The sequence below is a fragment of the Larus michahellis genome, chromosome 4 (assembly GCF_964199755.1).
Source record: "Larus michahellis chromosome 4, bLarMic1.1, whole genome shotgun sequence".
NCBI lineage: Eukaryota > Metazoa > Chordata > Aves > Charadriiformes > Laridae > Larus > Larus michahellis.
The window spans coordinates 77,795,099-77,821,770 of NC_133899.1; the positions used below are offsets into that span (position 1 = coordinate 77,795,099).

A 26,672-nucleotide genomic window follows, 5' to 3' on the forward strand; every position below is an offset into this window, starting at 1 on the left:
TCCTTTCTGAGGTACAATTTCTATTAAAATGGATGTTGAGCTCATTTCTGTGGAAGCTAAGGGCAATTTCTGTGCTTTCCTTTTTTTTCAGCCTAGACTTCTGCACAAGCTGAGGCTCTACAGTACCGTGCAGAATCAGCCCCAGTGTAAGAATGTATCTTTCAGTCTATTGTACAAGTTTATCTGTATCACACCAGCTGTTTTCCCTCAGCTTTCAAGATGATCAAACTAATGAACTGTAACATAAGGTTTATGTGGCATCTCCCAAGCCACGCCAGTTCTATGCACTTTGCTGGGAGCAAAGCCTGCCGTTGCCTTTACAGCTTGAAGAGATTTCTGGGATTGCTGTTCTTGAAATATTTTTTCTATCAATCAGGCTGATCATGTACAAGTTGCTCCTGTAGACACAGATATCCCTTCTGTGCTCAAAGATGTGGTTTGTTTCTGTTGCCACCCAAGTCAGGAAGCAGAATGCTATAGCTGCACATTTGTGGCAAAAAGAAGGCATATCAAGAAGAGAGAGGGCAAGAACCATTCCCAGTTCTTATCCACAGCACCGAGCGATTTGTTTCTGACCTGTAACAGATCATCCTCAAAAACAGTTACAGAGAAACCCTTTACAACATTCAAATGCAAGTTACAGGGACAGCATAGAGCAAACTTGAGCATCTCAGTCACTTCTGGGTATCGACAGGAGGTATTCCTCTGGTGATGGAAATCTCACACAATTTCTGCATCAATACTAGAGTCGGGAAGGTTGGTTTTTTTCTTGGAAAAAAAAGAAACGCTCCCAATCATACGCACCCCTTATCCAAAAAATGCCACAGGAGTGATCCAAAATGTTATAGTTCCACTCAAGGGGCAAAAGATTCCCTGGTCAGAAAGGATTTTTGTACCTCTTGTCACTTGTTTCCCAAGTCCCACCTTTGCGCTAGCTCAGAGCCAGTTAGCTGAGCCACGCAGGGGAACAGCATGGTTCAGAGCTGAGGGATAAGGAAGGTACTGCTGGGGCTTTGCTCACTCTGTCCAATGTGGAGGGAAAGGGTGAAGCAGTTATTGCTCCAGACATCCCCAAATGCTGCCTTGTTTTTCATGCCATTATTTGATCAGGGAAATCCCCGTAACAGCACTAACACAGTGTCCCCTCAGCAGTCTAGTGACATCATTTCCATTGCAAGTGGGTCTATGACAGCCAAGTGGAGGCAGGCTGGCTTGCTCCTTAGAGAGATTCCTATTACTATAATGATCTGCTGGGTGTTAGAGACCTTTGCAGTATATTATGTACTTGTCATCTTTTCAGAGAGTGCTGTTTAAAACTAACAAACAGCCTTATTTTTTCATCAGAAGGGAATTACACGCGCATGGCAAATTGGTCTTCAGGTTCCTCAGGGTAGGAAAATCAAGGAAAGAAGTACTCCCAGACACACAAGGACTTTGGAAGGGAGGAGCTGAAGTGAAAAATTTTGCCTCAGAAAAGGGCAGAGGGAGGGTCCCAAACAATACTAAAATGTGCTCATTAATTCTTAGATTTCTCCTGACCACACACTAATCTGCAGCTGGTTGAAGAAGTCCTGGACACTGTGACCCTAAATCACAGCTCAGAAGCGGAAGGCTACTAGCAGACTGATTATGGTATCCTGAAATGTGATGTCAGTACCGCCATGTGGTTCACAGCCTCAGAGAAGGTCTACAGTCATAAGTACACTGTCACAGGTCTGCTCCCAGGGAGGAAATACTTCTGAGTCATTCCCTGCAATGGCACTGAGGACACTGACCCTCTGGATTCACAGGAGCAGCGGTACACCTCCAAAGACACAGGTAAGGATAAAAACTCATGACAGTGCCAGAGGAAGATGGGTGCTCTTGTATGCAAGACTGTGGGCTAGGCTCAGGCTGCCTTTGTGTCCTCAGGTATATCACTAACCTATTTGGCATCTCAGGTCCTCACATGGGGAATATATACAAAAATACCTTCTGTCCTATCCCATCCCTTTGATGACAATCTCTTCAGCACCAGGCTTCCTTTTACTACATATATGTGTAGTGCATTACATAGCAGTTCATATAGATGCTGTTTAAATTTAAACTCAAGACAGTACGGGCCATCCATGTGCAGAGAGGGTGATATTACCATAACAAAAGATTGGTGTTACAAGTAGTTTGTCTTGTAGCATATTTCCAGTCTGACTGGGATTTGTTTCCTAAATGAAAAGCAAATAAATCTATCACATGTCGGAGACTGTGTGACAGTCTTTCTGGGCCAGAAGCTGTAAGTTGTCCCTAAAAAACACATTAAATTAAACACTCAGAAGTCACCCCGTCAGGTAAACGCCTTCTCCTTTGTTCAGTTGCTCCCTGTTCAGACTCAGAAGTCATCCTGTCAGGTAAACGCCTTCTCCTTTGTTCAGTTGCTCCCTGTTCAGACCTAATCAGTAATAAGGGTGTCTCATTAGCAGTTCCTCCCAAACAAAACTGAACATGCCCCAGCTTATCAAATCAAAATGGTAAGTGATCCTTCTGCCCAGTCTGGGGCAAAGCAGAATGCAGTTACTCTAAATAGTGAGATACAAGACATTCTTTTTTTTGCTTGGCCTGTGCCTGTTGTAATAAACAATATAGTAATATAAAACAAACTCTGTATTAATATATATTAGCAGAATATGCATATATTTCTTCAGAAGCCTATCCACATGCTGCTACAAGTGTTCTAAATGGGCAATACATTAAAACAACAGAATAATACACTGAGTAATCAAGTGTCACACTGCATATTTGTATTTAACAATCAGCCTTCCTTGATGGATGTAACTGGACCATAGGTATATTACTTCAGTTACATGTGCAGCTGAGAAAGAGCACTTCCAGTTATGTGGCTGCAGTCATGTTCTTGTATGGAAGTACTCTAGGCCTGGATCTTACAGAATGTAAAATAACTACAGTAACTTCTGTGTGTGTAGGCAAGTATAAAAGAGTAGTAAGTGGAGGAAAAGCTAGGTTGGTTGTGCCTTGCAGTACATTCCCTTGATAACAGCCTCCCTGTCTTCAGGCAGGACAGCAGGACACAAGCAGATGTGAATTGTTTTCCTATTCTTCATTATAAATGGCAAGTCACAAGGTTTATTTGCACAAACCTGAGAGATGGTAGAAAAACTCTGAAGGATGAGGAGATACAGCTGTTTTCTGAGAAGGTGGTCTCATAAGAGAATTTTGCCATATAGTGCTACTTTTAGGATCCTGTGGATTTACCTGATGGGACCCCATGCCAATGAAAAAGGAGATAATAAAGACCAAGAAATGTGTTTAAATACAGGCTGAAAATGGAAGACTTGCAGTGGACAATGGAAATTAAATTGCACATGCAGTTCCCCTTGATTCCCCAGAGCATTCTGTAGACTATTAATGCCTCAGAGCAATGCCAGCAAAGCAATAAGCCTTTCTTTACAAGATCACCTGCTTTGGTTTATAATTGGGTGTAATTTAATCATGCATTTCTAAAGTGCCTTGGGAGCCAAATATCCAAAAGCACTTTACAGTTTAATGGCATTAGTGAGAGAAGGCATCGAAATATCCCCATGGAGCAAAAACCTGACACCTTATTTACAGATCAAGAAACAAAGAAATTAATTGCTTGCTTACAGTTGCATAGAAGACTATTGGGAGAATGAGATTTCTGATTCCTTCCTCTCTTGCTTTTCAGTTTGTATTTGTTTACATATGAGATAGGTACGCTGGTCAGCTGATGCGGGTAACGTGGCATATTGTTCATTCTCCCTCCTCCCCGAGTTTTCCCTGGTGGAAAAGAAGGCCCAGGTCATGAAATGTCATACCCAAGCTCTTTGGATTTGTGCTCGTGCAGGAGAAGGCCCTGTCTTGGTGCTGGCTCTGTGTTTGCACGTTTGCATGTGCAACAGAGAGTGCAGCGTGAAGCAGCCCATAGTGACTTTGTCCTCGCAGTGTTTTGACTTCAAGATGAAGGAGTATCCCAGGAAGGACTGTGCTTCCCGTTTCATCACCCCACTGAAGAACCACAGTATGAGTCATGGCAATGACTGTGCCTTGAGCTGTGCTTTCACCCTCAACCCCCACCCAACAGGGACCCTGTACAAGGGCAATATCAGCATCAAATCCAAGTCTAAGTTGTGGTTCAACTCAACAAGTAGCATCCGTGTGCTTATGATCCCTACAACTTGCAGCTGCAAGGTGATCATCTGTGGTAAGTCAGATTTGCAGCCACTGTGATTTGTTGGGGGTGATTCCCTCCAGGTTGAATAACCATAGATTTAATGTCTCTGAGTGTGGTTTACACCCTGCTATTTTCCAGGGCAAGTGCACTTACTGGGACTGGCATTGTTGTTCACACTTCTCTGGGACAGTTTGGTTCTAATCCTTGTCCCACAGAAGAGATTGCTTGGTCTGTAGTTACTGCAACTGGAGCTGCAAGGGCCACATTGTAAGAACTTACCTTCTTATCCAAGCTGCCTAACTCTGTCTTTCTCTGAAGTCACTGAGATTTGTCTTCAGTTGCTTGAAGGCAGTACTGAGTCCCTTAAAATGGCATATTTTGGTTAGCAGGTCTCATGAATTCCCTAGATGGCTCAAAAGCAAATATGGCCATTTTTCAGTCCCTAACCAGGCTTGTCCTGCACCTATCACATACTTTGCACCTCCAAACAGTCAGCTGATGCATTCTGACAACAGTTTCGTGCTTTTTTTGCAAATACTACAGGCACTGCAGTGGGTAAATCTGTTCTCTTCCTTTATGAAATAGCAGGATTTTGCCAACATTGTATGAAAGCTGATAAAAATTTCCAAGACACAAAAAGGAAGAAAATCAGACATTTCATATTCCCCTCTCCCTCCTCTGTTTTTGTTTGATGCCGGAAGCACCCAGTGAAGTTTTAAGTCAGGTTGTTATACACAGCTTGGTTCCAGCTGGCTCAAATTGGTCCTGTGAGACTGAGCACTTCCAGGTGCATGGATGAGGTTTTACTAACAGTAACCCACGACCCACACATCGTTTCCCCATGTCACCATGCCCAAACTTAGAGCTTGCAGAGTGGTCTTACAATATGTACAGCAGTGCCTTGAAACAGCTGTGTCCTGTGAGTTTCATCAGCCCCTGGTAAGCTCACCCTGCTTATGACTGATTAACTAGGGAGCCTTCAAGGTTAAACATATGAGAGCAAGAATTCTCCATCCTTTTGTCTGTCATGACACTGAAGTACATTTCCCCCATTCTCCCTTTCTAGAGAAAGGCCCTGGTGCCTCAGGACCTGTTGGTGTTCTCTTAAAGGGAACAAGAGAGAGACACTGCCAGGCACAACTTGAAATGAAACTGATACAGCACCAATAACAAGGGATTATATTTGGAAAGATCTTTTAAGGTTATTTTTGTCTGTGATCATTGCTTCTGGACAGCCTGCTGACAACTGCTGAGCTCCCCCCAGGGTTTGGTTCTCTCTGCTAATGTGGAAGTAGCTCAGTGTGGGTCAGCGGAGGGAAAGGATGTAACACGCTGGTTTACTGCTCTGATTTTCAAGCAAACTCTTCTGTCTTTGTGTGTAGGATACATGCAACACTTTTTTCACTGAAGCCAGGCACTGCCCACCTAAAAGACAGAAAGCATTCCTGGTGTTCTTGGGTCTCCCACTTCCTGCACTCCCTGATACACCCCTCCCTGAAGCCACAGTTCCAAGCCACAGCTGGAGGACACTTTCCTAGTCCCTAAAATCAGAGGGAGGTTTCCCTGGCCTGGCATCACTGCCAGCCAGGCTGACACAAGAGGAGCCCTGGCAGCGCGGCTCACCCAGGTTCAGGGAGCGCAGGCAGGCCTGAGGGGCACAAGAACAGCTTTCTATCCCCTCAGAGATCTGATTGCTGGGTAAGACTTACCTTCTGCCTTCCCACACAGAGCTTGTTGAGGTAAGGACTGTTACAGTAGCAACATACCTCTTCAAAGGTATTCAAAGCAACCTGTTTACAAGCAGAGCGTGCTAAGGAACAAGGCTTGCAAAAGCACTGTGTGGGTGAGGTACTAATTTATATTCCGATTCCTTAATGGGAGCCTATTTCTGAGGCCTCCTCAGGCTTTTCCTTACCTTGACCTGGGCAGTCTCTTGAGAGGGTCTCTTTGCTGTTTGGCCTATTTGCAGTTGAGTGAGGTGGGAAAGCAGAAGTCAGAATGAGAGGCTGTAAAACGGACTTTTGGAGATAAGGACTTCACTTCAAATTGAGCTTAACTGCAGATTTATTTTAGATCTTGGGAACTATATTCTTGCTGATTTTAGTTTTGGAAGAGGGGTAGGTACTGCCTGGAGTCAGGTACTGTAGGCTGGAGAACATCGTACCTCCTGTGAAATCCCTCTTTGTTAGGCTGGGAGCTCTTTCAGACCAGGACTTGAAACACTTTGTTTAGGGATTTTTTTGTCAGAGACTTTCGGTGGTCTTTACCTGGTGACAGGCTGTCGAAGGGTAAAGGACTAAGGAGTGATGCGCAAATTCACTGATTCAAATAGTTGTGCAGGAGTCTCAGTTGCTGATTTCTATGCTGATTGCAAGGGAGCTAAACCTCCGTTTCTCACACGCCTGTCTCCACTCCTCTTAATGTATGCTCTTCTGCCTCTCTACTTTAAGGAAGGATGCTTGCAGTCTTCTGCTTGGCCATGTTTTCAGTTTTAGCCTTTTTCTTAATATTTGCAAAACCAAATAGGGCATTGCTCCACCTCTATGACACACAGCATCATCTTCCCTGCTGTTGTAGCTCAGAAGGGGTGAATATCATTTTCGTTAGGCTGGGAGGTGGCAGGTTGCAAAGAACACAAAGCCTGTTAGACCCAAAGTGAATTATTTGGAACAGCGATGAACTGAACAAGGGGAAATGAGAATAAAAATGAGAACTCTCTAACTTTGAACCGTTCACTTCCTACGAAAACTGTGACCAGACAGCTCTTTCCTTTATACAGCAAAAAGCTTTATAAAGCTTTTTAGCCAGAATGTTGTGTGAGACTTGCACTTAAAACATAGGGTTTGTTGCCGCAATTATGGCACTTACTCCTTTTTTAATTTTTTTATTTCTTAAGAAAAAGATGATACAAACCTCCTGGACACAGTGACAGAAAGTTTGCAGAAGTCAAAACACAAGATGTAATTAGTGGAACTAGCTCTGCCTGGTCCAGCATGCAGAACAGCATTGCTGTGGCTGCATACTTTGTGTGGCTCAAAATGCAACTGCCCTTGGCTTTTGTAATGGTTGGTTAAACCAGGTGGTAGAGTGGGGCTTCTGCTTAGCAGAGATGTTTCTGATGTTTTCGTCTTCCCTCTCTCTAAGTGGTTTCAGACAGCAGGGTGGATGTTAAAGGTGGTATTTCTAATACCATCTAGTAATGTGTCTTAATGGTAATAAAAGGAGCCGAAGATTGCGATTCTCTCTTCTATGTATCATTTCGCTTCCACACTGGTCAAAGAGAATCCTATTTCTGAGTTCAAGAGGAGGCTTGGGTTCTGTCTCCATGTCCCCAGGTAGCCCAGCAGGACCTCCATGATGATCTAGGCTTCATTAGGTCAGATTGTATACAAACATAGAGTAAGCCATAAATCTGAAGTACTTAGATCCTTGCAATACCAAGAAAGCAAATACAGTCTGCAGCTTTGCAAATGAGGGAGCCACTTTGTAAAAGAGCTGGCCATAGAAGGTAAAACTTGAGATCTGGAAGGTTCCAGGAACTTCACTGCTGGTGGCCAAGACTAGATAAGGAATTACAGAATATCTGAACCATTGAAGGATCAACAGATTGACAGATAGATAAATACGCATATACATATATTGGTGCTGGCTCTTTTAATTTAGAGTGAATATTTCCATGAGCCAGCTGTGGAATAAAACCATAGCAGTGGCCAGCCAGACACACGCTCAGTCTGAGAATATTTTGCTACCTTTGTTCCATCTGGAGCTAGGAAGGAGGAGTGAGGAAACAGGATGCTCTTCCCAGCAGGCCTCTAAGTTTTTCAAAGGAATTGTAAAAGGTCAAATTAAAGAAAGAGGAAAGAAGCACCCTGTTGTTAACCCTTTTAGGCTGCTTTGAAAAGAATTTGGTAGTATTTCTCCCAGGTACTGATTCATTCTCATACTGCATTTCAGAAGGGGAGTATGAAGGAGTGTCTGATAAGCCTGTGGGCAGATCCATTTAATGGACTGCGCGCAGTTACACACTCTGTGTTTCTATGGAACCTTGAAACCTGTTCCACTGGTGACAGATGGCCTGGTTCAGGATTAATGAAACCAAATATCTGTGCCACTGCATCAAACAGCTGAAGAAACTGGCATCAGATCCCCAACCAGAGAAAAATGTCCAACTTTTTCCTCTTGGAAATTTTGCTGGGGCTGAGGGGAAGAGAGACTTGGCCATTTGTCTGGGATTTCTGGGCAGTGAGCAGCCTTCCCGGAGCAATCCTTTGCAGCAAGCTGCCTTCTCCCTGGAAGTATGGACAAATGGCCATTGTATGCAGGACAGGCTGTAGCAGCAAGGGGCGAGTGTGCTTCAGGGCTCTGCATCCCAGGGCACCCGGGACATGTTGTAACACAAGCCAGGTGCCATCCTCGCAGTGGTGTCCAGTCCGTTTGTGCTGGATGTGCTCTGTGGGGTGCATGTGGCTGTGTTTCAGGGTTCCTCAGGCAGGAACACTGTAGCCGGCAGTGACAGTGTCAGTTTGCTTTAGTGGGGTGCTGTGTAGCTCCAGGGCAGAGCCACACGACCAACGGGCCTAACAGTGGCAGAAAACTGCCCACCGCAGAGGTTCATTTGGCTACATACTCCATGCTGAAACTGTCACAGAAACAGAAAATGAGCAAGGAGACACTGTATCTGCACAGTAAAAATACCCAGTAAATTAATATTTTTAATTGCTGTTACACACAGAAGAAATGAGAAAAAAAATACATTCCAAACAAAGAATTAAAATAGTAAAATCAGCATAAAAATGTGTTAAGAAAGGATCCCAGATCAAGTGGCCGTACTGCCTGTGGTGACCTTTACAATCACGGTAAAGGAAGTAAGTGCTAGAGACTTTCAGACGTGGCAAAATGCTTGACTCCCCGAGGGAGAGCAGCTGCTTCAGTCACATCTTTCAGTGCACTCTGCCTGGAATGCGTGGGAGAGGGGCTGGAGCAAGAGGCTTGCATGGGTACAAGACGTGGAGATTAGTGTTCAGGACAGACCAGCCAGTCTGCAGCCTCAACCAGGCAGAACTACCACTTACCCAATGGCATTTGCTTTTTCCTTCCTGTTTTTTTTGTTTGTTTTCTAATTTTTGAAGTTTTATTTAATAGAGCGTCAGGTTCTGCTGGCCCGACCCTGCCAGCACTGCACCTGGAGCAAGCCTCCCCAGGTGAACTCGGAGCAAGGCTTGGTCCAGCAGGAGCCTGCACGAGCAAGGTCTAGATCTGTGTGTTTGTACTGATTCGGCACCGTCACCCAACGGGCTGGCTTTGTTTTCTTGCTTTTAATCTGTCAGGAAAAGGTTTCTTTTACTTCCAGGTGCTCTCTCTGACTTTTGACTGATCTGAATTGGCCCAGTCATGCTCCCACTGCAGTCTTGGTGCTCAACCCCTGCATCCCTCTTATATGAGACTGGCCTTGTGCTTTAGCCTTGCTGTTGAGCCACCACACCACTCCCGTGGCTCATCCTACAGCAGCATAGTGTCACCACAGAAACAATACAAGCCACAGAAGTTTTGGCATTCCTGCCAACTGGCCACCTTTTTTCATTTGTAGTCTTTGTAGAGTTGTATATTTTTATTCTTTACAATAAGAGCAAAAATAAAATAACATTAAGAAAATTTCCTCCAAACTAAGAAAACTAAAACCCATCAAACATATTAAAGAAACCACAAAAATTTGCATTGTGTTTGCTTTTGAGTTCATATTAAGATAAGATTTTACTGCAGCTGCTTCAAAATCGTGGTCCATTTCACATGTGCACAGCTCACGTTCCTTGGTGTGAGGAATTCCTTGCCTTCATTTGTGTTTGTACAGCAGCTAGTGCTACCAGAACTAAGTAGTTTCTAGCTGTGGTCCAGATGTGAAATCAGTGAACCAGGAGAGTTTTATACTAGTTGAGAACATGGTGATGGTTTAGAACTGTGTTTCTAGATCAGCTTTTGTTCTGGGCACTAGGACTGGTGGTACAAGCACTTCCATTGCTACAGAACCTGCTGTTTCTTTGATTCAAGTGAAAAGGAAGCAATTCAGTAAGTATGTGCCAACCTTATTGATTCCATTAAGGCCTTCCCTCTCTGCCGATTTTAAAGCCAGTAAACCTCACAATCACAGAAATTAAACATCCCTTTGCAAGTTGTCCCATGAAACCTAGCTGACCTTCTGCAGAATGAAGGTTGAACAGAATGCCTTCATTTTCTGTTCCAGTATTTTCAACAGCCATAGTGGACTGTGACAGCACTGTGTTTTGGCTGGATTAGATTTATTCTAGCTAACAGTCAGGCTGCAAGGTTCAAATCTAAGAATTTGATTGAGGCTTTTAGAAGAACTAAAAACCATTTTCAAAAGTGAAATCAGAGTTCAGACTTTTAAGCTAAATCCTCCTCAGAGCTCGAGTGCAGCTGAGCCCATCCTGTTAACCAGTATGAATAAATATTTTGCGTTTGCTTTCCATCTGATGCAAATTGAAAAGGCAGTCACACATTCACATGCTTTAAGAGAAGTCCTGCAGATCCCTAAAAGCATTTTTAACACTAAGGTAGAATAATACTTGGGAATTATATAGCGCTTTACATCTTTGAAGTGCTGTATGAGCATTAATCCTCACAGCATCCTTGTGAGGTAGGTAAGTGCTAATATCCTCTCTTAGAAATGGGGTGAGGGCCTGGTCCCCTGCTGTTGTAACTTGGCATAGCACTGGCCCTCAGACACTTGTGCCTTTTTACACCAGATGAGGACCTGGCCCCAGAAAATTTAAGTGACTTACCCAAGGCCACAAAAGGAGCAACCATGGATAAAAGGCAGGAGAAGTACCCAGAAGGACTTCTGTCATGAGAAGTCAGCAACTTCCCATCCTCTTCCAAGAACACGGTTATGATGCCTCTGCTTAAAAGAGCCCCTGTCTGCATCCAGAGATGAAGCAAAGAGAAAGAGGCACCTGCCACTGCGCTTTACAGTTGCTGTTTGCTTTGATCTGCTTTTTCCAGAACATCTCCAAAAATTACCATGATAGAAAGCTGAAAACAAACAGGTGTTAGTGTCAAACTATGCGCCTGGAAAACTTTGAAGATCCGCTACAAAATTCTGCAAAGTTTGTCCTAGGAATTTTATATATTTGTGTAAAAATATGTCGATTACCTCCACTGATTACAACGTGAAACCTTCAGCAATCTAGAATCTAGCCATGTTAGAGTAATTCTTAAACCAATCGGTCTTAGAGTTGCCTCAGTATGGAGAAGTAAGAAGTCAGGTATTAAGCACGAATACAGTTTTCTTGGTAGAGTAGGAGTAAAGCTGTTAAAATCCTCTGGCTTTGTTCTTCCAACCCGCCATTCCTACACCAGCTTCACCCTGATGACATCAGTGTGACTGGCACAGCCCAGAAGCTTTGCTAGCATTTAAAAACCAGTTGCAATTAGCATTGCTTCTTTGACTTCATTGGGAGTTCTGTGTAAGGAGGATCTATCTACAGAAAGAAATACAAGAAATAAATGTGCTACATGGTTTATATGTCCAAATAAGGAGCCAAAGGATCTCCAGGAAGGTGATAACTACAGAAAGGAAAGAGAGCAAAGGTAATCAGACCATGTGTGTAACCTCATTGCAGAGTGGTGTTTGAATACAGCAGTGTGAAAAGAAAGCTTCTGTACTTAGCAAGCAAAGGAGCTGATACTGCTGGGGCCAGGCACGCTACATCACTGGGGTGCTTCGTTCCCTCTGTAATGTCCCTGGGCCAAAGACAGGGTGCTTCTCAAAGACTGTACCTCTGAAAAGGAGAAGAATGGATCAAACCTCGCAGTTTTACAGTGCAAAGGGACAACAAGAAGGTCCTCAAAGGCAGTGCCACAGACAGTCATGTAATTCCCACTTCTTGGGGAAGGTTTGCTCCCTTTCAAAGTGAAGATTGCCCTCGCTGGGGTTGAGGGAACAGTTTTAATCCCAGGAAAAGATATTTAACAGATTGTCAGCAACTGCTTAGTGTTTCTTAGGGTTCATGAAACTAAGAATTGTGTCAAATCAGTGTCTGCAGCAGCTGGTTTCTTCCCAGCAGGAAGGAGCCTCCAGGAAAATGGTCTTATTCAAGTAATATGGATTAAAAGGAGGAATGCAGAGCAGGAGAGAGATTTTGACAATTGAGAGCCTTCACTGGCATACCACTGAGCCAGCCAGAACTCTCCCTGACTTTGTATGCTGAGGGTTCTGCCTCATGTTCCTGGGAAAAGCTGAAGCCATTGCAGCACTGGGATGGAGCCAGCATGGCTGGCCAAGATGCGTTCCAGTCCGCTCCAGGTGAGGGGACAGCAAGAGAACAACAGCCCACTTGGGCTGCACATGTTTCTGCTGTCCCAGCTACCACCATCCAGAGACTTCTGCCACTAGAAACTGCACCTCCTAATAACACTTAAAAGATCCTTTTCTGTAAACATCCGGTGGCTGATGGAGCAGGATAACAAAGCAAACCACAATGAAAAAGCACACAGAAAAGCAAATCGGCCATCTTCAGGACGTTGAAGGCTACACATTTCTAGAGGGGAAGAAAGAGATAATATAAATTCCAACTTTTAAATAAAATAAAAAATAAAAAAAAAAATTTAAATAAATTTAAATCACACAGGTATTTTCCTCAAAGCAAAGGGAAGCTCGGGGTGTGGGGGGCTCCTCTGAAGAACTGCCAACTAAGGACCGAGTGTGCTGGACTGACCCATGACAAGGAACTGTAAATCAGACTGAAATGTGCTGTTTGATGACATGCTGGGAGGACGGTGAGGTTCACCCCAAATGCTTAGATTTCCTTTTAGCTGGGTCAGTCTGTTGCAGGAAGAGATTTGCAAACAATCACGCTGAGTAACAGCAGGTGACATCCGCAGAGAGCTACACTGCAGGGTTCAAGCTCTGGCCAGGAGATAAGCAATGCTGATGAATGAAGATGTTTTATGGCTCTAAATTCCCTTAGCAGTTTACTCCAGACAGGCCCCAGTGTGCCAGTGAATGAATGCTGACAATATTACACAACAGCATTAAAGGGAAGAGATTACATGGGGCTGTGCTATTTACAATGCTTTCCCTCTCAATAATGCAGCTGACCTCTCTGATCTCTGTCTGAAAAGCAGCAGATGACTCCATGGGGTCAGGACGGTTAACCTAGATTTTCGTAATACTGGCTGCATATGCACTAATGCAGAAGTCATGGGGAGGTAAGGCCTATTCCGCACTCAGTCCCACCACACGAGGCTGGGGAGGAGCAGGAGACCCACTTTAGCACCTCTCAACGCCAAGGGAAAAGCTAGCGGGTTGGTAGCCTCAGCTGCCCCCTGACCCTGCTGCACTCCTCGCAAAGAGGAATTCCTTCTCTGCCGACTGTGCCAGGGACTCGTTGCCAGGCTTTCGCCTGGAATGGTCTGGGCACGCTAGGTATGGAGACCGCGGTGATTTTCAGCCCACGAGGCTGGTTCTGGAGGGCTGCCCCTACTGTGAATGTGTCCGAGGGTTGTTGGGGCATGCATAGGTTTCAGTCGTGCAGTCTTTTTTGATTGTAGGTTTGAAGAGGTGCAGAAACCCTCAGCAAGCTTCCTTTGCACACCTGAGTGCGCTCGTTTCTTAAAACAAGCCATTGGGGAAGTATCTCAGCTCATGGGAGCAGCAGTACGACAGACAGAAGGAAGAAGCACATTCAAGATGATAGTTTCAAACAGAAACAGAGCTTGCTGTTAGATATCCTAAATAAGAGGAAAAATATACATACGATCACAAATGAACTTGGACAAAAATCAGGGCAACCTCTTCCTATTCTTTTTAAAAGTCTGAAGTCAGAAGTAATCCTGCTTCAGCAGATGGGCAGACAAACCAACCAAAGAATCTGCATCAGAATTAAACAGGCTTTCCCAGCCCTGATGGCTCTCACACTCTCACTGTGTCCATGTGAGTTTGAGAAGGAAGCAGCAGGCACTCTGAACACACAGGACAGTGCTTTTCAGGAAGCTCTGCTGAAAAGGGGCTTTCTAAAAACAAGTGGTGCAAAGATGATCGTTTACCACCAGCTGGCAAAACACAACAACAATCTACATCTAAAATCAGGGCCTTGACCACGGGAAATGCTCACACAAAGATTTAAGAGATACTGCAAACAGCAGAACTGCAATGCTTAATGAGTATATGGAATATTATTTGTTAGGATACTGAGGAAGAAAGGCATAAAGGTTAGATTCCTGTCTGCCATACTAAGGACAATTAGGACATACATTAGTATGACACATGTAAAAACCAAAGTTCCTCATGTGCCCATTTCATGTCAGCTGTCACTGGTGGCTGCAGGCAGCGTGCAACTGCACACACATGGCAGGGGAGAACGCACTGGCCTGGCTACTTAGATGTCCCCAAGATCCCACCAAACTCCTAGTTCTGCCACACATGGCAATGCTGACAGGCACTTACTGACCTACCCTGGAGCAGTGATCAGCCGCGATCAAAGCACACAGCACTGCATGTCAGCGCACCTCTTGCTCTGTGCTCTCTGCTTGGCGTTTTGCTTTCATTCTGGTTCTGCTGGGGGCTGCCCCACATGCTGTCACCGACTCCAAAGCTCAGACCTCATCTGGATTTTCTGTTTTTACTCCACCTCCAGGCTTCCTTTCAGCAGAGGCAATAGCTCCAGTTTGTGTACTAAGTTTGTAATGCACAAAAAAAGACAAACATGGGTTAAATTCATTTTTACCTATGACTTTAGCAGACATCTGTGCCTGTCTGCCTACTATTGAAAGCAAGTCTTCTAGCACAGTGCATGGCCAAACCTCCTTTCCATCAGCCCTCTTCTTCCCAGACATTCAGCATCAGTTTCAAGACTAACAAGTAAAATGCAGTAGTACCGCACTTCCAAGGAGGAAAAGTTGAATGAGTAGCTACTGCAGGGACAGTCTAAGCTTTCTGATGTGGACTCCACACTGAAGTAAGCTGTATTCAGAGAAAGCCATTGAAAAAAAAGCCCCAAAGGTAACGCTTCAAAGAAGCAAAATCAACATCACCAATGTGCCTAGAGAAATGGAGATCTCTCTCAGGGGTGAATGCAGCTACAGCACCTGAGATATAACCCACATTGTTCACAGACTATTGGCACTCCACCTAGCTTCTCTTTCTGAAGTCCTCTTCATCTCTGCTCTCTACAGCTGACAGTGCAATAAGCATTTGGGCTGCATAGTAAGTAGCCATGATGATGAAGCGCGAGTAGGGCACAGGAAAGCAGAACTTGTTAAGTGCAATGGTCAGATCTGACACCATGAACAGCATCGCGCCGATGCAGGCCGAGAGCTTGGTCCATGTCCAGAGGTCGTTGCACAGCTGCACACCGGCGACTGCTCGCCAGCCCATGAAGCCAATCAAGGCGATGTAGACAGCTACCAGGTAGGTGAATGGGCCTGAGAGGTAGGAGTACAGGAAGGCATAACAGGAACTGGAAACAAGGCCCATCAACAAGCCGGCTTTGAGGTCCAAAGGCTTCATGCCGAAGGCTGAAGAGTACAGGATGTGTGTGATGGCAAACATCAGCAGACCTGTAAAGAGGCATTGACATAGCAACTGTGACCTTTCTTCAGTGACTGGCAGTTGGTAGCAGAAGAAAACACTTGGCTATACTGGGTTTTAAAAATACCGCAACAAGCACAGGCTTAGATGTCCTTGCAGTGTTACAACCCTTAACAGTTTCAGCAGGAACCATACTGATCACCTGGGACCATTTTAATACAGAAACTTCTGCATAGGAGATCAGCCTTAGCACCAAGCTCCTGCCCTAAGTCAAAGCCCCAGCGCATCTACAACTGCAGCCAAGTAGAACTCTGTTGTGATGCAAGCCTTTTTGCTGAGAGGCCAGGTGAACTGAGTTGCTGCAGAAGGAACAAAGCTTGTTTTTCAAGTGGTTCCTCCTCCCCTGCTTTGGACAGAAGGGTGGGGGCAAGGCAGACCAAAGATCATCCCCTCTAACTATCCAAAGTGTTTTGCTCATAGGTCACGTGGGGAACAGGAAGGCTGGAATCAGAGCAGTGTAGGAACAAAATGCAAAAAAAGATACCGATCCTTCCAAACCCAGACACAAAGCCTGACCGTATTTAGCCAGAAACCCAAAGGCACTCAGGGACTAAATCTGGCTTCTGCTCCATCTCTGCCCATAGCTAGGAGAAACCTAAGCTGGAAAGAAGCAGCTGGCATATTTCAGGGGCTGCACCAATGTGATGTGCCAACAATTTTATGGCTATTTGCAGGATTCAGATGAACCTTATCTGGAATCAATCAGTGAAAATAAAATGCCGGCTTCCCTTTGAAATGCAACACCCCTGAGAAATGCCAGATGTGGGTGTTGGAAGGTACTGCCTATACGTTATTCACTTGCCACTAATCCATTTGACAAAAAATGTCACAATGTGTTGGTACAGCTGCTGACTACTAATTGTCATGCCAATTGTAGATAATGGGCCCCAAACTGAGTCCAGCTCCTCTGGTCCTCTGGTTTCCAGATCCATACATGGTGCAGCTGCAGGCTGTCCCACTTTATCCTGGCAGGGTTATTAGAGTAGCTGGAAGTTTTCATGCAGCTCTAAAGCATGAAATGGAGAAAAGTATCTGGGAAGCTGAGTCCCCCAGCAGGACACTTGTTTACATTTAAAGCATGATGCTGTGGTGTAAAGGGCAGCCACTAAAACCTGCTGCTAGCAGACATTTCTTCATACTAATACTTTTGTGTTGAGGCAGCTCAAAGAAAGCTAAGTGTCTCCCTGCCTTTGAGGAGGACCAGACTGGACATCCACTGAAAGCTCTGCCATGGTGGGATAAGAGAGGGAGGGGGCTAGTGGGGATCTGGTCTGCAAGGTGAGGCTGGAGAAAATGGACAGTGTGAAGGGGAAGAAAGAGACACGCAAAGAAAGGCAATGAGAAGTTGATGTTTCACAGAGTTATTGGGCACAGCACTAAGGGAACTGAGGAGGGATTTAGGACAAGAGCTGTTCATAGTATTATAGCGCAGGCAAGGTTAGAGCCCTTGGGGGCCGTAAGGAGAAGGAGGTTACTTCGCCCTAGCAGTGAGGAGTGGTTTTTCCTTCAACAGCATTATAGGGAGAGTTCTGGGATGGGGAACCGAAGTATGTGTTGTCCTTCATGCAGGCAGTTGGAAACGAGGAGCAGGAGAGGAGGACAGGATGTGTCAGCCAAGCAGAAGTCCGGAAAGGCAGGAGGAGTTTTGTGATATGTGGTGAGGCTGGTCACAAACAAGAGAGTCAGCTCCCAGGTTTGCTGATTCAATGCCCACAAATCAAGCCAGGAACTGGGGAAACCTGGGATGGCTGCACAGGGAGGGGGGTGCATTTCTGTTTCTGCATTTCTCAGGCTTTGGCTCAGCCCTCCCAACCACATCAGGCAGATCAGCCCTTCTCTTCTCTGTCCGCTTCCTTCCCCCTCTATGCCCCTGGAGTTTCCCCTCAGGCTGACAACAGTCCTTTTTCTTAGTCCCTGTCTTCTTCACCAAATGCATAAATTGTTTCTAAGTGCCTGCTATCAAAGGAGGTGGATGTTCACACCATAAAGTGTCTTCTACATGCAGTAAGACACTAGTCAGAAAATAGCATGTTATTAGTGGACCAAAACAGCAAAAATGAAAAATAGTCAAGTGTACCAGGAGCAGGTTCACAGGCTGTCACTTCCCTATAAAGTAATGAACAAATGTCCTTTTATAAACTCATTGTCTCAAAAGCTATTCAAATCAGCTCAGTTCCCAACCCTTTTTTTTTCAGCCTGAAAGATGTAGAAATTGAACAGAAAATACATTTTTATCTAGTATTTCCTCTTATTCTCCTGAAATTTCAAATTCCCACAATGATGTCAAAAGGTTGACTATAGTCAGTTGGCAGGAACAGCAGCCTGCTGAGTTTTAAACAGGAGAAAGCACATTTTGCAGAAGAAGTGAAGGATAAGGTGGGGTGGTGCGCTACATTTGCTAACAGGTGAAACGTAAATGTTAACGCTTCACTCTGGAAGATGGTAGCTTGGATGAGTATGGGCTGAGGCAGGCAGGAGACAGCCAGGATGAAGGCTGAGATTTTCAAAATGCTCCAAGAGAGCTTTTCTTTTCCTTAAGAAGGAAAATATGTCTAAACCCACAAAGAAACACTTCTCAGTTGTGAGACTAAGGTCAAAAATCCAATTTACTTGAAGATTAAAACACATTAACCAGATACTGAGTTGCTGTGACTGGTTGACCTTCCTCTAGCACTAAATAGGAGAGGGAACTCAGAGATATCCCAGCTACATGGGAATGGAGAAGCTCAGAACAGTCCATGTACAAAAACAGTCATGGTGAGAATCAGGCCTTGAATGTTTTCCAAACCACAGCTTAAGGAGCAACTCCAGGAGGCAAAACAGAAGCACAAGCAGTGGGGCTGAGGCGACATGCACTGAGCTGGGTACTCCTGTTAGGAGGAGGCCCATGAGTGGGAATGCCAACACTCAGCACAGAGGGGATGGCACCCCAAGAGAAGGCCGGAGCTCCTCAGAAACATGCCCAAGGTTCAGCCAGATAGGTCCAATCCTCGGGGCCTAATCTAAACCCCACCAAAATCAGTAAAAATTTTTACATGAACTTTTAATGAGATTGGGATAAGCCCTTGGGAAGCAGGATTAAAACCAGATTCAGAGCATTCGGCCTTTCATATCTGGCATTGCACACACTTCCCTCTCATAAAGAAAGAGCTTGTGGGAATCACAGAATAAAACTAAATATTGACCTTATGAGAGGGGGAAAAAATAAGCCTTTGACTTTCAGAGCTGACAACAGCACAAGTCAGAAAAGTTCCCTCGTCTCATCCCATTTTCCAGTGGGACAGTCGCAGCAGCCGGTTAATGGTGGGTGTTAAATGAGATCCCTGTGCTGGCTAAATTAACTTCAGAAACCCCACCAGTCAGTTCAGTGAAGGACTCAACTGCTGATGATTTCTTGTGACAGTTCAAGGCCAGGGGAGTGCTGCTGCAGGCAGGTTCAACGTGGCTTTAAGTGATTAATCTAAATCATTATGTTCTAGTCTGCAAATTCACAAGCTTGTTTTACTCTGAGAGATGTGGATCTTATTGTAGAGAAAACAGGTCACTGTGGTAAGGTTTGTCCTTGATTCCCCATAATTTACATGTCTTGCAAAACAGACATGGCTTGTACAACAGGCTGCATGATTCATACTGATGAACCTGCAATTAGGACAAGATTTATGATGCTTTGGTTTCTAGCATCCACTTAAACACCTCCCCCAGGCTACGGGCTTGTCTATCAAAACATAAGGGTCCTCTCCCTTTGCACCTTGTGTCCTGTTTCTGATCCTTGTAGCAAAGAGCCAACAGATCTCTCTGCAGAGTGATAGGAGGTAGATACTTCCTGTAGCTTCATGGGACCTGCCAGGTGCCATAAGCATACCCTTCCCTTCCCCAGGGATTCTACCCACGCCACCTTCCCAGCTCCAACCAGCTGAATTGCCGTGACTACATGCTGGGAAACCAAACCTGCCCCAACCTCTCTAACCTCAAGAGAAGCTCAAGAGAAAGACTCATCCATGTTGTGACTCTTCTAGCCATGATGGATTTTAGTCAAGGGATGAGTGTTTCCCACTGCCCAGGGGCTTAAGCTGTACATGAATAAACAAAACATGTGGCCCATCAACTCATTACTAAAGAGGGTAACAGCTGGACACTGTGGCATCCCTTTAGGACTGACACTGCACTCACCATGAATGAAGTAGCCCTGCTCCTGCCAGATGAGAAAGGCGTCTCCCACTGCCGAGAATATGAGTCCCGCTAGGATGCGGCTGGCGCTCCGGTGTGACACTAAGAAGTTAATTCCATGAGCCAGAAGGAAAACCCACAGGCAGAAGATGGGCAGACATTTGATGAGGGCACTGAACCAGGAGGGGCTGGAAGTTGGCAGCCAGAGGACAAAATAGACACAAGTGGCTTTAAAGAAGGGCACCAGTTTGGGGCCTTCACTCTTCACCTAAAAGAAACAAACAAAAAAAAAAAATAGGATCATCAGGGTGGTGGAGGAAGTTTTAGATACCTTTTCTCTTTATTTGTTCTACTGAAAACATTTAGGCCATCAGTCAAACTCCTCTGTGGTTCTTGCCACCTGTCTTGTGTTTAGACTAACCCCTTTTATACACCTCCTTTGCTGTAGCTGCGAAAATACTGCACTCCCCAGGGACACCCCAGCAGCAAACAAACCAATAAAAGTGCAAATCTTCCCTCCCATTTTGGTGAATCCTCTTGCTTAGCCAGTTACAGATCACCCTGAGGATACAACCTGTCTTCTAACCCATTCTTTCTCCTGCCCGGTAGCCTTATGCCTGGAGCTTGCTGTTGGCATCACCACATGACTTCAAAACCCACCACATCAGCCTTGCAGGTGAGGATGTCTCTTCCTCAGCTGACTAGTATCAACATCAATCACATGTTGTTTTGTTCTAGCATTACATTAATAATATACTTACCATATTGCAGGAAACGTTTTGACTCAGGCCTTTACTGTGTAAATCCAGCCACAAAAATGCAGCATGAGCACTAGATTACTCATAAAAAAGCCACAGCAGAGGCAGGGTGCAGAGCTAGACTGCCACAAGCTGGGTCTCCTCTTAATATACTCTTAGCTGAGACCACTCTGGACAGTGAGAAGATACATATTGTGTTCACCTGCCCTCCTGTGATACTTCTGCATTTTAGTGCAAAACCCCACATGAGAAACAAAGCTATGATTTTATTTTCTCCTGGAGTACAGCTGATGGTCAAAAGAAGCAGCAAAGGAAGAGACTGTGATTGTCTCATGTGCTTGCCTGAGCTTTGTCCTGGGGTCTTTTAGGAGGTCTGTTTCCTCCTGCAGCTGAAGTAGCACCTCCAGAGCTCCCCTGCAAGCAGGGGTTCACTCTCAATCTTCTATTTCTTTGGTCAAGCAAGATACAGTTGCTTAGTATCACAACAACTTCCCACCTACTCATGGCCAAAGCGCACAGAGGCCTTATGCACCGGAGGACACAGGGGAAAATTTAGAGGTATCGGAGCTGCGTTCACACTGCAAAGTCCATCAAAATCTGAACATCCATGTATGACATTGTGGGCTGGTTTATCTCATGCAAGGAGCCCATGCTCCAAAAACTGAAAAAGAAACATCAGTCTTTTTTTCCAAATCTCTGGGCCCTATTTCTGCTTCCTGCATCATGGGACATTGCCACGACACAAAACCGGTGTCTGTCTTCCTTTGGTGCAATGTGCCTTGGTGCAGATACCTAGAATGGCTGAAGACTGCGCGGCAAATATCTCCATGCTTACGGTGCTCAGTTAATAAAGCCTAAACTCATCAAAATTCTGGAGCTTTCACAGACACAAGCAAAGGGAGTGAGGTGAAGGTGGAAGACAGAGGCAGAGGCAGTGGAGGGCATCTTCACATGCAGTATCTAAAAAGGGAATGCAATCTCTGAAGCAGCAAGACCATAAATAAAGGGCATCCCAAGAAGACGGTGCTTTCAAAATTGTTCTCACATCTGATGGAAATTTCCCCAGCATATCAGCAGTTTCTTAGCAGTAAGGTATTTCATTATTCCTGTATACATTATTCATAGGCTATTGCCAACACAATTTTTAAACACTCCATTAAACAACCAGGCTACACAATTCACTCACAAAAGGACATCAGCAAGCCGTTAACTTTCTTGTATTACATGGGGAGCCCTCGTGTGTCTTCTACTTAGGTTGTCTAAATTAATCACCATTTACCACTTCTTGTCTATATTCCTTGGGAGAATTCTGGCAGCCAATAACAAATGAACTTGAAATAAAATTCATAAAAGCCCATATCGTCTCACAGCACTGGGGGAGCCTGGAAACTATCAAGTATCATAGGGGGAAGAGTGGAACCAAGCTTCTCCCTCCTTCAGACCCAGCACCTTGCCCTTCTGAAGTGACACACCAGGCTCAGACGATCCAAAGACACTGTCCGGCTCCAGCTCTGCCTCCTCCCTTTCTGACCCTTTTTTATTAGAAATTTAGTTGATCACAATCATCCCTCTCACAGTTGCAGGCAACAGATGACAGCACTTCTGGCAGGGTTTCCTGCTCTTCCCCACCAGTTGTGGAGGATCCCCACCACGCTGGAACAAGCCCAAGATCTTTAGCATGGAAAACTAACAATCTCCAGAGCTACAAAGTGCAGAAGAATTTGCAGCATCAACAGCGCTCCAGTTCCCTGTAACAGTCTCAGCTAAGGTAGGTAGTTTTGTATCCCTGAAGACAAAAGTTTATGCTAAAAGATATAGTTCAAGTTCGGCCTTGTTTGCAACACAACACAGAGGCACTGTCAGAAGCATACATGAGAGTATTTGGGTTAATAAACACAGGAAGTTTTATTTAATACCTCACATTAAAAGAAAAACACCTGCTAGGAGCAGTTACCATTACAGTCACAGCGTGCCCTCCCCTGTGTGCATGCATGATGAGACAGGTTTTAATTACACTTGTCATTTTCCCCAGGAACCTTGCCTTACTGAATATAAGATTTGTGCAGAAAGATTATGTTTGCTTGGGAAACTTAAAATTACTATTTCTTACTATTTGAATGTGAATTTTCCAAGCCCAGACAGCATTCTTTTAAAATAATGGTTTGTATTATTTCCATCCTAATAATAATTAAGAATTTTTAAGACATAAGGGGTCAGATTCCAGTCTCAGTTACTCACCCATAACTCAGGAATTTACAGGGTTACAGAGTCCTCATATAAGAATAACCTCGTATGTCCAGAAGGGGCAGAGGCTTCTCATCATTAACACTTTATTCCTTTACGCTTTTTCTACAAGTGTACTTCAAATGAGTTCTTTCCAAACATGCCGTTGCCCATTCCTGAATGCTGCGGCTCAGTGCAGCCCCTGTTATGGCTCTGACCAAAATGAGTGCCCCATGAGGGACACCACTTGCTAAGACAGAAGTACCTGCGCAGCTGACAGCTGGGCAGCACATCCTGCTGGGACGGTGTGGCACTAGAAATAGTTGGAAGAAGACTCCCAAGAAAAACTGAGGTGACCAGAGGGTGAGGCTGGGGGATTGCCCTCTGTTTGGACATGTGGTGGAGGCTTGGGAAGAGGTGATGGGGCAACTTGCCACCTGGAAAACAAGTCAAGGCTGGTATTGGGAAACCGTGTACTAACACGAGTGGAGGCTGCGGCTTGAGGAAAGCCAAGCATATAATCCATGACTGGACTTGCCTGTACCTCAGGGAAGGGAACATTATTTCTTGGCTGCACAGAAAAATTGCATCAAACCAGCCATCTCCTTTGCACCTGTGTCTCAGAGATGGAATGTGAGATGGGACTGTGCCGTGATGTTGGAAAAGGAAGCACTTGATGCAGGTGGCAAGATCTTTTTTGCTCATGTATGTGATTGTCGTGGCTTTTAGATGGGTTTTGCCGTTTTGTTACAAATTCTATCACATATTTTTTCCCATTTCTTCTTCCATTGCTAATTTACTCTATGCTGAAATGCAATACAGAAAACATCTTGAATACAAAGACAATACTTATAAATACTTAAAGGCTGAGTGTCAGGAGGATGGGGCCAGGATCTTTTCAGTGGTGCCCGGCAACAGGACAAGAGGTAATGGGCACAAAGTTGAGCAAGGAAGTTCCACCTAAACATGAGGAGGAACTCCTTTACTTTGAGGGTGGCAGAGCACTAGAACAGGCTGCCCAGAGAGGTGGTGGAGTCTCCAACTCTGCAGACATTGAAAACCCGCCTGGACGCGTTCCTGTGCAACCTGCTCTGGGTGACCCTGCTGTGGCAGGGGGGTTGGACTAGATGATCTCCAGAGGTCCCTTCCAACCCTACGATTCTGTGATTCTGTGAAGGCAGTATTTCCACGTTTTGAATTTCTAAACTGAAGACATTTTCTCTATACTTTAGACACCTTTTTCTAAATGTTAGGACATTTTCTCAAGTGCTATGACTACTAAGTCACTTAAGAGTCTTTAAAAATTAATTCAAATTGCTGTAAAGCCACTATCTCTGTAATTGTGGAATTACAGTGAAAGTATTATTTATTAAATTATCTGTACCCAACCAAATCCAATTAAACCCTCCAAGACTTAGGCAGACTAGGAGCAAGTTGTGTCCTGGCTCTCACCAAGAGATTTTGGACCATATCTCCAGAGGTCCCTTCCAACTGCAACCATTCTGTGATTCTGTGATCTTCAAACAGAACATGGTATTGGCACGTGCAGTGCTCTGGAGGCTCAGGGCATGGACGTCCACCTCCCTGCTACAGATTTATAGGTTTACAGTATCTCTCCTTGTTTTGTCTGTTCTCATTCTGCTCCATATTGCTCATTTCCTTGTTGCTGTTGTTCAACAGTGAACACATGACACCATCACACAAGTATTCCAACCATGCTGTGATTTGGTATTGGTGTAAGACGCCTTGAGAGCTTAGGCTAGCCAATGAAGAAACACAGGAGAAGTGACAGACCTGAATAAGTAACTCTGGGTAATAAGGACTGACAAAAAGTTCCCAATGTGCAAAATACAAGATGTAGTACACAAAGATGACCAAAAGCTTCATACAACAGTTCCTAAGCTATATCTGCAAATTAGTTATTGGTTACTCCCCAAGAGCCCGGGGGTCCCTGCTGGATGATCTCTTCTTGCACCTTGCGGCTATGCAGCACTAGCAGATGCTCATGATTCATGTCTGTATAAACCAATATTCACCACAGGGTATGACGTGGCGAACACCTGTGCTGCTCCTCAGCAGCACACACAGCCTGTTCTGACTGCTGCAGGCACATAACTGAGCCAAAAAACGTGCAGCTAGCTGCTCTATGCCAGAATCAGCTGCATCCACAGCGAAACGGCTACATCTGTAAGACAGCGCTCTGATTTTCTTTAGCATTTTGGAGTCAGTTGTCTGTATCTACATTACAAGTGGGATGAACAAAATCCAGCTGCCACCGTGAGGGAGACATCTTGCTTCTGAGGTATAGAAGAATGTCAGATGCTTGTTGCTTTGAAATGCTAAGGTTGGACGAAGTTCACTGTTCCTAAGCCTTGCACTGGTCCCAGGAAACAACGTGGAGTAACAAATAACGCTCTTCTCTCCACAAGTCCCCAAAATCAGCCTGCACAGAAAATGAATATATAGCCTCTTCCAGACACCAGCTGTGTGCCAACCTGCTGTGGGGATATGGCACACGCCCATTGGGCTGTAAAACGCTGCTTTCCAGGAAAAGTGTTTAAAAATAATACCCCAGCTATTCCACTGAGCAACACTTGAGCTTGACTCTGCGCACTGGCCAAAAAAAATTGGGCTGTTGTCCTCCACCCAGCCCTCCTGGCGGCTTTGGCTGGCCAAGTACCATTTTGTGTATCCATGGCTGAGCTGTTTCTCCTGGCTTTTGGCATCCTGCATTGTGGATCCTGCCTTGGTTTTGCCCTACTGTGACAATAGCTCTTACCCCCAGTTGTACACCAATAAATATTTATGTGACTTTTGTTGCCATGTATTATGCTGCCACTGCAAGCCCATGGCTCGTGTTTCTCATTCCCCAGAACGTGTGGCTCTTTGCAAGGCACTGATGATCCTCTGTGCGATCTGAGTCACAGAGGGAGAGCTGCTTCAGCCTGGGGATGGACCAAAGTTAGGGCAAAGTATGTGTATGTGCAACAGGTTCTCATCTACAGAGCAGCAGTGAACCAACACAATTCCCCATCAGGCTGAGCCTATGGAAACCCCATCTTTGTGCTTAACCAAAATGGTTAAGGAGGAGCCTGTGTGTGCACAGATCCTATCCAGAGGCAGCCAGTTTTCACCCAGATTCAACAATCCATCATCTCTTGCTGAACCCAGGAGGAACACAGCAGTTCTGGGCAATTCCTGGCCATCAACCTGCATAAGCTGACTGCAAAGCTGCCATCCTCCTGGGGGCTTGCTTGCAGGTTCCCACCTTTGCTCAGATGGTGCAGCATCAAGCCTTCTGCATGTGTACTCACTGAAACTAATATAAAAGAGGGAATTTTTAGTCAGGGGGGCAGATGTGTGTATAATATGGAAGATTCAGCTGTTCGGTACTCAGATTCACCATTTACATCTTCCCTGTCCTGGGTGGACACAGAGGCCGTCACAACGGCCTCACCTGGGCACAGAGCAAAGGCCCCAGCGGGCACTTTGGCTGCACAGCTCTGCATCTCTCCTGGGTGGCTTGCAGAGGTGAGAGAGGAGGAGACAGATGAGATGTAAAGGGGCCATCCAGTCGGCACTTTTGACTCCACAACGTTGCTGAACTATTAGGGCTGGCGGGGACAGCCCTAACTGGTATGCTCTGCTGAGTGTAGGTGAGTCCAAAGCACTTCACCTCCAACTCTGCTCTCCTGCAGAAGCAAACACGCTCCTGGGGGAGAACAAATTGCCTTTT

At 45.2% G+C, this 26,672-nt stretch overlaps 1 protein-coding gene across 1 annotated transcript in view; it reads right to left on the minus strand.

The window, feature by feature from the left end:
* Positions 1 to 8,860: 8,860 nt before the first annotated feature.
* Positions 8,861 to 26,672, minus strand: part of TMEM86A (transmembrane protein 86A) — a 29,840-nt gene continuing 12,028 nt past the window's right edge. Inside the window, exons 2-3 of the mRNA XM_074585776.1 lie at positions 19,959 to 20,223; positions 8,861 to 15,757 (exon numbers count right to left, since the gene is read on the minus strand). Of these exons, the coding sequence (XP_074441877.1) occupies positions 15,330 to 15,757; positions 19,959 to 20,223 (693 nt within the window). The 3' untranslated portion in view covers positions 8,861 to 15,329. The remainder of the gene's footprint in view (positions 15,758 to 19,958; positions 20,224 to 26,672) is intronic.